At 37.8% G+C, this 15168-nt stretch overlaps 1 protein-coding gene across 1 annotated transcript in view; it reads right to left on the bottom strand.

Moving 5' to 3' along the window:
* The window catches only part of cdh2 (cadherin 2), a 165091-nt gene that overhangs the window by 39719 nt on the left and 110204 nt on the right, over positions 1-15168 (bottom strand). Inside the window, exons 3-6 of the mRNA XM_008108615.3 lie at positions 12726-12943; positions 9031-9177; positions 3989-4144; positions 1723-1867 (exon numbers count right to left, since the gene is read on the bottom strand). Of these exons, the coding sequence (XP_008106822.1) occupies positions 1723-1867; positions 3989-4144; positions 9031-9177; positions 12726-12943 (666 nt within the window). The remainder of the gene's footprint in view (positions 1-1722; positions 1868-3988; positions 4145-9030; positions 9178-12725; positions 12944-15168) is intronic.

Genomic DNA, 15168 nt, shown 5'->3' with positions numbered 1-15168 from the left:
TTTAAAGTATCTATCTATCTATCTATCTATCCATCTATCTGTATTTATTTAAGTTTAGTGCACACACACAAAAACGCAATTTCATGAGGCAAAGGAAAATGGGGCTTGGGGAAGGAAGATGCTGCTCCTTCATTAGGCTGAGGATAGCATAACACCCCTGTGACGTTTGTTTTGCTGTCTGTGTCCCTGTTCAGAAGATTTCACCTCACTTTCTGTCCCTGTGATAGTTGCAAAATTTGGCTTGTTGTGGGAATAAGAAGAGGTGATAAAGCTTCAGAGGAGACACCTTTTCCCCATGATAACTCTTACAAAAGTGACGTTCCCTTCCTAGGGGTGGATTTCTCTCCCTTTCTGTTATCTTTGGGGATGTGGAGTGGGGAAGTTTACAAATACCTCCCTACTGCCTGATCCACACTGCTGCATGTAGCCTATGAACAAACATAATGACCATCAGATAAAGTCAGAAGGAGAAAGCCCTCCTTTGAAACTACACCTCTTTTATTACTTCATAAAGTCATTTTCATCAGCCATATCTTGACCTGCTCCAAAAATCTGAATATAATGCAATGACCGTATTTCATCTAATATAGGATGCCACTGATTCCAAGACACACCTCCATTTTTGGAGCTTCAATTTTAGAAATTTATGGTTCCAAGACCATCGATTTCAGAAAAATAAGGGGACCTCCACCATCTTTAAAACCTTTCTTTCAAGTACACCAGCACCCTTTTAAACCTCTTATTTACAGAGAATCTGCACCATTTTAAAATTTCTTTCAAGGAGACCAGCTCATTTTTTAAACCATTTCTTTCAAAACCAATAGAGAGAATGGGTTTCCTGCCCAAACTTAAACATCATGCCGCCATCAAAGCATGCGAATTTCAGAAACCCATAATTCCAGAATGGCATCAATTCCAAGGCATACCCACTTTGGAGCTCTGATTTTTTTTTGGGGGGGGGGTGAGTCCTAGATTACTGTAATACAGTATATTTAAAACACTGTTAAATGGTTGCAATTCAACACTCCAACCCCTGTGGTGTACATATCCAGATGCAGTGATACACAAGATCAACACTACATCATGTAGAACAGTAACATTGTGTAACACATACCACAGATTGGGTGTCATTGTGCAATGCACAATAAAGCAACCCAAATGCACAACTGCAATGCAGAACATTGCAGAATCTATTCTTTGTGCTACTGATAAATAATTTGCCCACCATGCTGAGCATGACTTATACATACATAAGTCAGTCAAGAATTTTAAAAATGTTATTCTTCCTTCCTTTCTTTTTTCCCTTTTCCTCCCTAACACATGCCATTTACCCTGAGTTTTGGCTCCTACGTGCCAAAATTAGGCAGCAAGCTATGCTTTATTAAACATGATGATGTGATTACAGCTGTTTGAGTTAGGAAGCTGATTTTGCTTATATGAACCCAGAAAGGTGGCAGCATGTGTGCATATACCTAACAACTGCTTTCCCACCAGCACAGAAATAAGGGGGTGGGGAGTGAGCTTGCTTTTGTTCCAGTGAAACATGACACATACAATAATCAAACATGGCTTCTGAGCTCCTTCAAAGGATTCTGGTCTTTCCTGACTGGGGAGAATACACTTAAAATGATTGTTGAGAGTGAACTGACAAGATTCCAGCTAAAATTGTAAAGTATGTTTTAGCATTTTGAAGTGAAAATAAATGCGCTTTTGAAACATTACCTGGCTTTGATCCTTCGGGGACTGTCCCATTCCAAACCTGGTGTAAAAATTCAGGCCTATTGTCATTCATATCAATGACATTAATAACAATGTCGATGGGATTTTCCACCTGGTTTCCATTTACATCCACAGCGTGTGCCCTCAGCTGCAAAAGTCATTAGAAACTGAGAAAACTTGCAAAACATGTCATCAGGATGGTAATTAGTGTTGTTGACAGGGCATTTTAAATGGAACTCCATTAACTTGATATATTTCAGCATCTTCTTTTGTATCATTCTCCTGGTCATTTCAGCACACTTGAAGACAGGTTTTTTTAAGCAACGTAGTAAACCACCAAACCACAAAGCACTCTAAAACTCAATCCCCTGCTCCATGTCTAAAGTTACTAAAGTAAGATTTCGGTACAGAATAAACAAGCATTCAATTAATACATAATCTTCTTAAAGCCTGGATAAAAAGTGTCCAAGGCAGAACATGACAGAGGTTTAAAACAATAGTGTGGGGAAGGTGGATAGAGCGTTTTTCTTTACTCTCTTGTAAAAATAAGTCATTAAATGAAAGCGATTGCAAGAAAATCACAGCAGATGATGATAAATGTTTATTCAAATAGTTCAAAGTTAATTTGTTAAATATGATTCAATGATAGTCACTAGCTTAGGAACATCCTTTTGTACTCTTTTAAGAAGAATAATGAACTAATGGATATTAGGAGATGATCTATCAGAACTGTTCTTGAAACTTACTAAATGTTACTGGAACACAGAGCTTACAAATGTTACTGCTTTGAACCACCATATTTAGAATTTCTCAGCTGCTGGCTGGGAAATTTTGTGACTTATAATAATGAAAAATTACCTTTCTAATTTCAAATAAAATATGACATTTTGCTTTGAGAATTCTCAAATTCCATTCATCCTATGTTCCTCTAAGAACCCTTATTTTGTTTAACGTATTGGAGTTCATCTTTTAAGACATCACTGATAGATCTAAACTTCCTCATGATAAAGATCTTCTTTCATTTTTCAAATAAAAAACCCCACAATTTTATAATCAAAAAATGCTGCCTCATTAAAAATAAAGTCTTGCTAAATTCATGTCATGATGGAATTTGCAACCATAAAGAGAAAACAGAAATTAATAAAGCCTACATTCCTGATTTATTTCAAATCTAGAGACTAACAGATCCAGAATCACGCCTTTTGGGGGATTTTCCAGCTATTGGTTCTGGCAGTTCTACTAATGCGGAATAGGAAGATGGATTAGGTACCTGACACTATTTTTCCTAAGATTCTTTTACTTAGGTACACAGAATGGGCTATTTGGCATTTTGAGGAAGCCAGGCCAATTGAATCCAAGTTAGGGATCATTTTATTAGATCTTAGTCCCCTCTTTAGAAAGTAATTGTAAAATATCTGTTGAAGAAAACTTCACTAGACACCACCACTCTATCATCAGCTTGTTTCTACTCGCCCTTTATAAATAAGGTTTTACAGCAAGTGGTAGAAGCAAATCAAGGCTTTCTTGGATGAAATAGATTCTTTGGATCCCTTCCAATTCGGGTTCAAGCCTGATCATTGGCATAAATAGCCTTCGCCACCTTGATGGAAATCATATCATAGCAACTGAGAGATTGCACCTCTCAGTGACCTTTGATATCACTGTACATGGTATCTCTTTGTAAATAACTGAGGTGAAGGCACTGTTTTTCAGTGACTCCAATCTTTTTTGGAAGAATGTTCCCACAAGGTTAGGAGATTGTTGTTAAGCCTCTTTGTCATTAGCATGTGAGATTCCACATATTTCAATAATTCAAACATATTCATGAAGCTGTAAGTCATCAGAGGTTTTGGGGTCAGGTATCGTCATGATGATCCCCATTTATTTTTCTCTTTCACAACTGATGCTAAGAAAATGTGGACATTTGAATTGTCACTATTCAGAAAAGGATAGAATGTGGCTAAATAGACTGAGGCTCAATCCAGAAAAGGTATTTGGACAGTCAATATGAAACCTGGCAAGTGACACATAATCACTGTAAATAAACAAACAAATTCTGTCTAATCAATTAAAAAGATTTGAGTTGATCAACTACACCAGCATCTCCAGCTCTGATGTATGAAAAGCAACAATGTGTAGAAATCCAGATCTCGTACAAACATTTTAAATCTAAAGCTGAGAAAACTATGCCAGATGTGCTCTTCCAAGTTGAAACAGATGTTAAGATTTTTAATTTAAATATCTGGTTTAACGTAAATTAAGGACTTACGTGAAAAGAAGCGATTTGCTCTCGGTCTAACGGTTTTGTCACCGACAGTTGACCTGAGATGGGGTTGATGATAAAAATGCCTGTGGGGGGTTGATCAGCTCCTGGTCCAGTAACACTGTACCGCAGGGAAAGGCTTTTATCACGATCAGATCTGATCTAGGTACCAAGAAGACGATGGTTTTGTTAAATACATAAGCAATCAGAAGTGTTGGCTGCTAAACAACAATGCAACCTATTTCTAAACTATTTGGTTACTCATTTTGAAAAACCAGCCCATATTGTCCAGAATGAGTTTTCTTTCTGTTAATAAACAAACATGCATATGTGCATTGGGCTAGCTGGGGCTGGAATCTAAAATACTGTTATTTCAAAACAGGGCAGCTAGATTGTTAGATCTAATAAATGTTATTACATCTGTTATCTGTTGACCGTAGAAATGCTCACAGTCTCAGCTCCAGGAAACCCTGTGTAAAGTTTGTCTTCGGGGTGCCATTAGTTAGGAAAAAAGTGAAGGCACACAAACAAACCAGTCACTACACCATCTCTGAGCTAAGAATTGATATTATTGCATCCTGCTCCTGCATTTTTATTATGTCCCATTCATATCTTACATTTATGTATTGTTTAACACAGAACTCTGATTATTGGGTGTCTTAAAAGTATATTATATAAAATTGAATTAGAAAATCAAATATCATCATTTCAGTCCAGGACTATTGTGACTGAACTACAGGTAGCTAGCATGCTTTCTGATATAATATTCAGCAAACTAGGAATGACCCATCAAGTGATTGCCTTGGACATGTTATTTTAACATATTAAAAAATATGTAGAGGGTCAAGATTCTTCTTCTAGGACCTACTTGTTATTTTAAAAGGAATCCTGGTATCCACCAACAAGAATCTAGTCCAAAAAACCTATCTGTAGTAGACCAGACATTTTGTTGTCAGCTCTATAAAATAACAGAGTCAGAAATCCTTGCTATCCTAACTTAAATTGCAAAAAGGCCTATCAGGAGATCCTTCTTTCCAGACCTGCTGTAATTATTTGTTTCCTGAATATTAGGACCTGTGAACATGTGGCCAATACAGAGACAGATGGATTTCCAATTCCTACAGCAATCCTGATTTTAAAAGCTGCAGATTGGCTAGGGATTTCTTTCTACTGATATTTCATTTGTGAATTAACAGATAATGGCACAGTAAATGTACATCTCTTCTCAACACTGTTTATTCACACTTCTCAAGAAAATGTTCAGTGCACTAGTCTCTTGAATGTTGATAAGTCAAATATTAATTGGTTAATATGCAAATTTCTTATGTGACCTTTGTGTGCAATCTTAGGAAATAGATTTATGTAACCAAGTCCTAAAAACTGATTTTGAAATGGTCTTAGATTAATGGTAATTTAGCTTACTGATATCTGCCTAGGGACATAAGCCTCATCTAGGAATGTGAAAATTTCTGTTTTGATTTCATTGAGTTTATTCAGACTGCACACCACATTTTTCCTGCCTCTGTCTTGTACTATCTTATGAGACTTTATATTTTTGTTCTACGTTGAAATTCCTTCAATGTTTAAACTAACTTTTCCTAATTTATACATTTGTTTACATAATGTACACCTCCCCACTGCCAAATGAATGTGTTTGCATTTCTCCCCAGAATCATGTTCATTTTATCTAGTTCCATTTTAAAATATGTGCATTATTTTGTTCACCCTTTATATCTTGGAAATGGCCTTGGAAGTTTTCTTAATGTATGAATGCTTGAGGCAAGGTGGACAAGTCTCTGGAAATGTGAAAATGCTAACTTTATTGACACTGTTGAGTCCAATGTTATTTTATCTACATCCCCAAAGTCAGCTGCGCAGTTCTACAATGAAACCATCCTCAGCTGTATTTTCCCTAGCTAGTCAATGCCATTGGCTGAATTGGTAACTTCATTTGTCCTGTGGCTCCCTCTCATTATTACCTAAGAAAATGAGCCCTTCCAGCATATGATGTTAAAACACCTCCAGTCAGAAAAGCATAGTGTTCATCTATATGGGCATGAAAACCCAGATACTTCCAATATCATGGATTATACTGGATTAATCTGGCATTGAGCCACTTCTGGGAAAGTCTGGGGATGCTCTGGTCTTTGACAGAAACCCTCGAGTATCCCATGGCATTGCATGGTATGGACAGCTGGCTCAGGTCTGATTTGGATTGGCCTGTTGTCTATGTGGTACACCTCAGCCATCCCCTTTTGCCTGGGTCTGTGCCATTGCCATCATTGTTCCTTGCCAGCCCCCTTATGCTTCCTGGTCACGCGGACATCTCTGCTGATGTCGGCATAGGATGCTCACAATAGTGAGATTCTCGCTTGCCAGCTGGTAAAGGCAACAGCAACATAGAAGGTGAGATGACAGTCCAGTGGGACATATGACTGCCTCCAGTGTAGGCTCGTCCACAGTCTCACATAGTACAGCTCTTAGTACCATGCTATGTAACTATTGCAATACTGGGACATAGAAGCACAGAAGAAAGATAATTTGCCAACAGTATGGTAATTCCTTTTTTTTGGCATTTATGGCATAACAGTGTGACAGTGTACTGAGGACTAAAATAAGTTCAAAAGACACTGAAGCACTTTATTGTCCGAATTTATTTCACATAAGAGGACTTCAGTTTCAACTACCTCAAACTCTAGCACAGAAAAAACTATGAAATAAAAGATTCTCTGGTCTACCGTATATCATGCAGCTGTGGACAAGTCTACATAGGGACCATCAAACGCAGCGCCCAAACACGAGCCAAAGAACATGAAAGGCTCTGCAGATTAACTCAACCAGAGAAATCAGACATAGCAGAGCACTTGATGAACCAACCTGGACACAGTATTTTATTTGAGAACACAGAAATGCTCGACCATTCCAACAACTATCATGTCAGACTACACAGAGAAGCCACTGAAATCCATAAGCATGTGGACAACTTCAACAGAAAAGAGGAAACCATGAAAATGAACAAAATCTGGCTACCAATACTAAAAAAAAACCTCCAAAAGAACAGTAAATAAGGAGAAGCACTCTGAAAACAGAAGAATTCCAGACAGGAATCAATCAGGGGCAGCTAACAACTCTGAACAAAGGATTTCCCCAGGCCAGGATATGAGGCTGAGAAGCCCATTTAATGCTAACAAAGGTGATTAATTACAACATTCACACTGGCCTCCAACAGACAAGAGTCCCCCCCCTCAGGAACTTCTAGGTTAAGGTAAAGGTTTCCCCCTGATGTTAAGTCCAGTCGTGACCTACATTGTCCGTAGACACCTCCAAGGTCATGTGGCCGGCATGACTGCATGGAGCGCCATTACCTTCCCGCAGGAGCGGTACCTATCGATCTACTCACATTTGCATGTTTTCGAACTGCTAGGTTGGCAGGAGCTGGGGCTAACAGCGGGCGCTCATTCTGCTCCTGGGATTTGAACCTGGCACCTTTTGGTCCGCAAGTTCAGCAGCTCAGCGCTCTAACACACTGTGCCACCAGGGGCCCCAGATATATAAACCTTCCTTGCTTAGTTTCTCCATACCTCACAACCTCTGAGGATGCTTGCCATAGATGTGGGCGAAACATCAGGAGAGAATACTTCTGGAACATGGCCATACAGCCGGGAAAATATACAAAAATCTGGTTTCTACTTTACTTTCAGATTCAAGTAAATAATTCTAAACTTGTTTGAGAATAAAATTTTAAAATACCACAATCACAGAGGTGCTTACAATTTCACCTGCTACTGCAAGGGAAACGAGAACTCTCAAACCTTGGCTGAGAATTACAGAAGAAAGTGATTGCAATATGCTGTGCCAACAATGTCATTTAATCCATGGTAGATGGTGCCGAAGGAGGAAATGTGTGGTAACTAAGCTTAAAATTTAAAGGGCTTGATATTGGAACCATGCAATGCTTTCAAAAATTCAAATTCTTTTCCTGGCTTCTGAACTCAATAAACAATGCAATGAAATGATATGCACCATTACTTGGGTGAAGACACAGCGGCAGAAGGAATCTTATTATGTTCTCAGCTAAAAAACAAAATAGTAAAGTGTTCAATCAACGGATCCAAAATCAAACAGATAAACAAAAGGGTGGAAACAAACTTACAAGACATTTCTCATTCTCATCTTGGGATCATCTACATATTGCCCATTAAATGATGATTCCACAATTTCCTTTCCCAAAGGTGATATCTACAAGGGCAGGGTGGGCTAGAATTGACCTCAGAGTTTCCACATGACACCTGGACTTCTTGCCCCCAACACAGGACAAGGCCACTTAACACAGTTTTGTCACAAGTTAGGCAAAGAAGGGGAATGTTCTGGAGGTTTCCTGAAGAACAGACCTGCACTTTGGTGTAGTACAAACATTTTGGCTATTATGAATTGGAACCAACCCCACCGTTCACATGACTGCTTTCCCTGGGATTCGTGCTGCTGGGAGAGGAGATGGCATTTAACTTGGTGGTCCTGTTGCTGTTGTTGTGATGGTCATAGAACTCCTAAAAGCTGTTGTCAACCCCGGGCAACATTGCTGACGTTTTTAAAAATGGCCATATGACTTTGAGAGAGGAGAAGGATCACCCTGTCCTTTCTCCCCTTCTCTTTGAAGTTTCATGATCGTCGCAATCATGGCAACAGAACCACCAAAGGTAAGAGGGCTGTCTAGCAGAGCTGAACCAAGACTGACCCCACTGGATGATCAGGACCTCTATCCTGTTGCTAAGCCAAATGGAGATGGTCAGTGTGGAGTTCTGTACTTTGTACTAGCCCCAGAGGTTTTTGTCCCTGGGACAAAGAGTAGTCACATTCAGAAATGTGGCTTTAACATTAAATACCACTGTCCTTTTTAAGTGATGAAGCATTGACCTTTTCCCCACTTTTTGCCATGACTCCCATATTTTTGCTAAAATACACAAGAAAACAAAATATTAACCAAACTTTCCATTGAAAAAGCTCAAGCCAGAACTGAATCACATTTCAGAATAACATTTCTCTCTTACCCGAACTAATTCCTGAGGAAAGGGCCCTCTGGAGTTTTCTGGCAAATTGATTGGAGGGATGACCCAGTCTCTCTTCTGTCTTTGAAGATGACCACTGTGCTTATTTGACTGTCTTGGAAATACTATGTCTTCCATTTTCTTTTGCTCCTTTCCAGTCAAGACGATGAAAGAAAGAAGAAAACAGAATACGGTTTGATATACATTCACATAAGGAAAAATGTCCCAAGAATGTTTTCACAGAATTACATGGAATAAAAAATTATATGCAACATGTTTTTCCTCCTATAAAATATTATTGACCTCTTTGTTTTCTAGTAGGATGTTTGTATGTTAAAAATATGGAGTTTCAGGGAATTTATTATTCCATGGTGGTTTGGAAATTACCTTATACTCTTTGTGTTCCAGCTGCAGACTAGTTAATACAGCACAGAATTTAATAGCAATCCTTTAGATATTTCTCATTAGTTGGAGCTACTGTTCAGGTAATATGCTACTGTACATTAAATTTAGAACTGGGTATGATAAAAAAATAATTTGAGTTCCAAGAGAAGTTTAATACATAGTAGTAAGGGATGTCTAAAATATTTATGACCCTATTAAATCCCATAGAATTAATGTTGTAATTATTTTAAACCTATGTCAGCCATGATGGATGCTGTAGATGACCCATTTTGCACAGTGGGCATTAATCTCTGCAGGGTGTCAACAATTCTTCCTGCATCTGTAAGCATTCTGGCTTTTCTCTCTTGATTCCTATGTGCATTCAAACATGCTAGCTCATTTGGGCATATAAAAAATAAAGGAAACACTCCTTTCCCAAACCTCTAAAAATAACATTGCATCCACTCTGTTAAATGTACTGTAGGAGAAAAATAATGCATTTTAACAATACAGAACCCAGATGTTTTCAAACATTATGCATGGGTAATCTTGACTATTCCTTACAAAAAGACATAATTGAAACAGCCAGAAACATAGAAATAATGCTGTGCTTACTTCTGAGTAAAAGAAAAATGCTAGAATTTTTGCTGTTAGTGGACCGCAAAAGGAACTATTTCATTTGAGCACATACAGATAAAGACAGAAATACATGTTCCAGTTCTATATTAATATTGTTACAACACTGCTTTCCCTTTATTCTTCTGGGGAGTTTTAGGCATGTAAGATGGACAGGAACAGTAAAGTCCTCTAGATGTTTCAGACTACAACTCCCATCATCTCTCACTGGGACAGTTGTTATGTGATTTACTATCAAAACATCTGTGGGGCCCAAGTTGCCTAACCTGGTTGTAAAATATAAGAGTGGGCTTAGAAGGACCTGCACAACAGAGCAACCAAATAGATTCCTCCCAGAATGTTTGGCAGATGTTTGATGAGGAGCTTTGATGCTGGTTTGGACAGAAAGGAAGCTATAGCAATGGTTCATTATATTTCTAGTGAAAGGGTGGTGGTGGCTGTGCTGAGATTAGGGTTTAGTGTGCTTGATTATATACAGCAAAAAGCAAGTTCTATGCTTGTATAAATTGCTTGGTGTGCCATTGATTTTGATCCAAACTCGGGGTGCATCTACACAGCTGATTTAATGCGGCTTGACACCACTTTGCCATGGCTCAATGCTATGGAATCATGTAAATTGTAGTTTCTCAAGATATTTTGCCTTCCTTGCCAAATAGTGCTGGAGCCTTATCAAACTACAACTTCCATGATTCCATAGCTACAACAGTTAACAGTTGTTTAATTGAGTTAATTTTACAGTTTAGATTAATCTTTTAGCAATTCCCAGGAGAGAACTGATGAAAATAATGACATCACTACAATACCTAGCTGATTTTATGCTTCAGGATTACATCCTTGAAAGGAGAACTAAATATATATCAGGCCGAATAAAAAAGAACTGGGATCTGAAATGGGGAAGATTGATAGATAAAGTCAAAGGACAAAGAAAATATAAAGAATTGAATAATTCTCTATTGATCAATTAAAATAATATCTGAATGAAAGAAAGTACTGTTCCCATAGGGTGAGGGGAGGGATGAAAAACCAATAGACATAAGTGGGAGACAAAGGTGGAATTATAGCAAGGATAAGTTTACTAAGAATATATAATTTGATATGTATATTGAAATGGTGATGAATTTTGTTGTTATTCTACCGGTGTTTACAATAAAAACATATTTTTAAAAAAGACATCACTACAAACTTAAGTTTTGTTGTGTGTTTTCCGGGCTGTATGGCCATGTTCCAGAAGCATTCTCTCCTGACTTGTCACCCACGTCTATGACAGGCATCCCCAAAGGTTGTGAGGTATATACCTCACAACCTCTGAGGATGCCTGCCATAGACATGGGTGAAATGTCAGGAGAGAATGCTTCTGGAGCATGGCCATACAGCCCAGAAAACACAAAACAACCCTGTAATTCTGGCCATGAAACCCTTCGACAACTTAAGTTTTACTGGTTTCGACATGTTGGCTGTAAGAATGATTAAATTCCAATCCAAGTCACTGACAATATACTGCAATGACATTTGTTTTTCAAATTAATCAGTGCAATCTTCCTGCATGTAGGCTATCTTGTAACAACTGAACAAGGCCTTACAATGTAGGGACCAGGATAGGAGAGCCCTTTGACCAGATCATTTGACTTATGCTCTTATGTTGCTTAAAAGAGACACCATGCCATAGTAGTACAAATAACTTACTCAGCAAGAGTGCTAGCATTTTTTCAACATTTACTAGGTAAAGGTAAAGGTTTCCCCTGACGTTAAGTCCAGTCGTGACCAACTCTGGAGGTTTACCAACATTTACTAAGCCTAGATTATTTAAAACTTTGGACTGTTCTACACTGTCATATAAAATCCAGATTATCTGCTTTGAACTAGATTATATGGCTGTGTAGACTCATAAAATCCAGTGCAAAGAAGATAATGTGGATCATCTGCTTTGATAATCTGGATTATATAGCTGTGTAGAAGGGTCCTAAGAGGAATTATGTGAATGTTCCTTCTTATGAATCAATCAAATCCATTTTTAGGAGCATATCTCAAATATTTTACAAGGTGAGCAAGTAATGATAGGAATAGGATGGATACCATAAAGGTGTATATAAACACTGCCAAACAATGTCTCTCTACAGTTCAGCTGAGAGCAATTTCCACAAGAGGGAGACTCCTATCCCTACATTCACTGGAGCTATAAATAATTTACACCTCGCCATCCTTCCACACCTCGCCATTTGATTATTGAGGGCCCAGGCAAAGCCAATATTCCCTGCCAGAAAGGTTTCCTGCTTCTGCTGTAAATCTGCAGTTCCAGTGTAATAAACTTGATTGATGGCTCCAAGAGGGGAATTGTTTATTTTGCGGTTATATGTAACTGCTTGAATAAATACTGTAATGCTTTCAATAGGTTTAGAATAAAAGAATGACCACTTCCAATTTAAATTGGTATATAAATGTAAAAAAGCAAAATAAAAAAACCTGTGCAAACAAAAAAGCTCAGATGTAAATAACTTAAGTGACCAAACCTTCAATGAGATGGGCAGGTTTTTAAAACAAAGAAAGAGATAAAGGAAATGTTATTTTTAAGCTTTACAATTATTTGTACATTTAGTTATCCATTAACCTAAACTGGGGTTGGATAATCTACAAAAGCTCTTTTCTGGTATAACATAAAAGGGATATTAGCATGTTTTTACCTTCACTGAATCCTCTGGCTCAAGAGCGAGTTTCACTGCCACTCTCCACTCTTCCTTGGTTTCTTTATCATTAGCATATAAGAGGAACTCAGTAGGCTCTGGAGAAAGCTGAAAGCTTCTAGCGGCATACACCACACCATCTTCGCCCACTCTAAAATCTGCTGGTAGGCTGCTTTCAAAATGGACTTTTCGGCTTCCTTCACAGCTTCTAAACCTTGCTGCAAATATTTTTAAAAAACACAATATCAGGGGTTAAAAAGGGATGTAAAAACCATGTTCCAATGCAACACAGGTTATTAGCTACAATTAGTCAAACAGAGTTCTTCCATATTAAAAGACTGGATAACATCATTTAGCTTGGTCTTCACTTACTCTTAGTAGAAACAAACACAGAATCAAATATGTGTTTCCCATTATAATATGTTTTCTTACACAAGTCCAACTGATTTCATTAAAGTTGTTAGGGTTGACCATTTCTGGATCAACTTCTTAGCTAAAAACCTCTAGAAAGCCCGTCTTCCAGAATTTCTAATATTTTCACTTTCCCTGTTCTGAAAGGAGAGGCTTGAGAACATGCATATGGCAAGATGATGGTCCTGATTTGGCTGTGCATGGCAAAGGGTCTCTAAGTGCCTTTGCCATATGGATGTCCCAAATCCCCTATCTTCTTCCCAACTTGGAGATGGAAAAATGATGGGATTGCCCAGTCAACTATAGTTCTGCAGATTCCATTAGCAAAAAAAAAAAAAAAAAAAGAAGAAGAAGAAGAAGAAAAAAGATTTTTCTAACAGAAGGTGGTATCATATTTCTTGCATTAATCAGATTTGTTAATATCTGGGGAGTTATTCCAATTGGGGTGCTAGTTTTCAGAGGTAGTGATGTTGGTCATGCAGCAAAATACAACACTTAACTAACAACCATCTTAATTTACAAAAAAAGTAACATCTGAGACAAAATGTAAGCCTTTGATTCTAACCACTTCTATATGATCTCAACATCTTTGTCTGAAGTGAAACTTTAAAAGCTTGAATTATGTATTTCTGCCATTTTGGTTACCAATTTGTTCTCAAACAGCCCTTGTTAATTAGTGAAAATCACACAAGAAATTTATCCCCAAGTGGACATTTTTACTCCTACACAGCTTCGGAATGTCCATCTATATAGACTTTTGAGCATATGCTCAAATGCTTTTGCACTGCACATTACATAGGAGTTATTCTGTAAACAAACACTGAGCAATTCACACATATATGAAATTAATATAGGAAATAACATTATTTGCAACTAGCACAGCGTGTTTAAGCTCTTCAAAATAGCTGTTGTCCTGGTCAGACTATATTCTATGGAGCAAAGCCTTATATAGGCAGTCGCCAAGTTACGAACAATATAGGTTCTATAGGTTTGTTCTTAAGTTGAATTTGTTTGTAAGTTGGAACAGGTACTTTTTTAAAGTGTAACTCCAGCCAAATAAATATAGACAGACAGATAAAGCATAGAGAATGGTTAACACCCCTGTGGTGATAGTTTTGTTGTCTGTGCCCATTCAGCAGATTTTACCTCACTTTCTGTCCCTGGGATAACTGGATTTTGAAAAATGTGGCTTGTTGTGGAAACAAGGATAAGTGACAAAGCTTCAGTGGAAACATCTTTTCTCCATGATGACTCTTTAAGGAGTGAATTTCCCTTCCAAGGGGTAGACTTCTCTCACTTCCTGTTGTCTCACCCCCCATTTGTAACTGAATCGTTTGTAAGTCATTTGTGTTTATTTCTGGGACTGGCTATACTATAAATCAGGAATGGGCAAACTTGGATCCTCTGGGTGTTTTGGACTTCAACTTCTACAATTTGTAACAGCTTACTGGCTGTTAGGAATTGTGGGAGTTGAAGTCCAAAACACCCGGAGGACTCAAGTTTGCCCATGACTGCTATAAATGCTTTGAAAGATTTTCCTGACAATGCAACTGATATTCCCATCATTGCCCTGAACAATGATATAGCATAGGAGGTAAAATTATTCATCCAGCTGAATGGCATATCAATTTATTCACACAAGGAGTTTTAAAAAGTTTTCATTTCCTCCTTTATTAATTGTCAAATGCAAATCCAATTTCTCTTGCACATACACCAAGCTACAACATCTCTTTAACTATTCACTCAACATTTGGACAAATGTCCACCTGAGCCACTGTCAATATGTTTCTAAGCATCCTTACCAATCAGCCTTTCTCACTGTTTCTGACCTGTGCTTCCTATAAATGATTTGGCCAAAAATGCCCAACAAATTGAAAAAAAAATGTTTTATAGTTCATGGGATTTTCTTGGCCATGTGAAGAAACATGCTTTTTTAATTCAATGTTGCAATATCTAAATTCAAACTCATAAAACCTCTCGGTATATAATGCAAAGGCTACTTACATAATTGGAAATGTTTCCTTTTTATGCC

The sequence above is a fragment of the Anolis carolinensis genome, chromosome 4 (genome assembly GCF_035594765.1).
Source record: "Anolis carolinensis isolate JA03-04 chromosome 4, rAnoCar3.1.pri, whole genome shotgun sequence".
Taxonomy (NCBI): Eukaryota; Metazoa; Chordata; class Lepidosauria; order Squamata; family Dactyloidae; genus Anolis; species Anolis carolinensis.
Note: the sequence above shows the minus strand (reverse complement) of the source record. Positions and strands in the feature narration are given on the sequence as shown.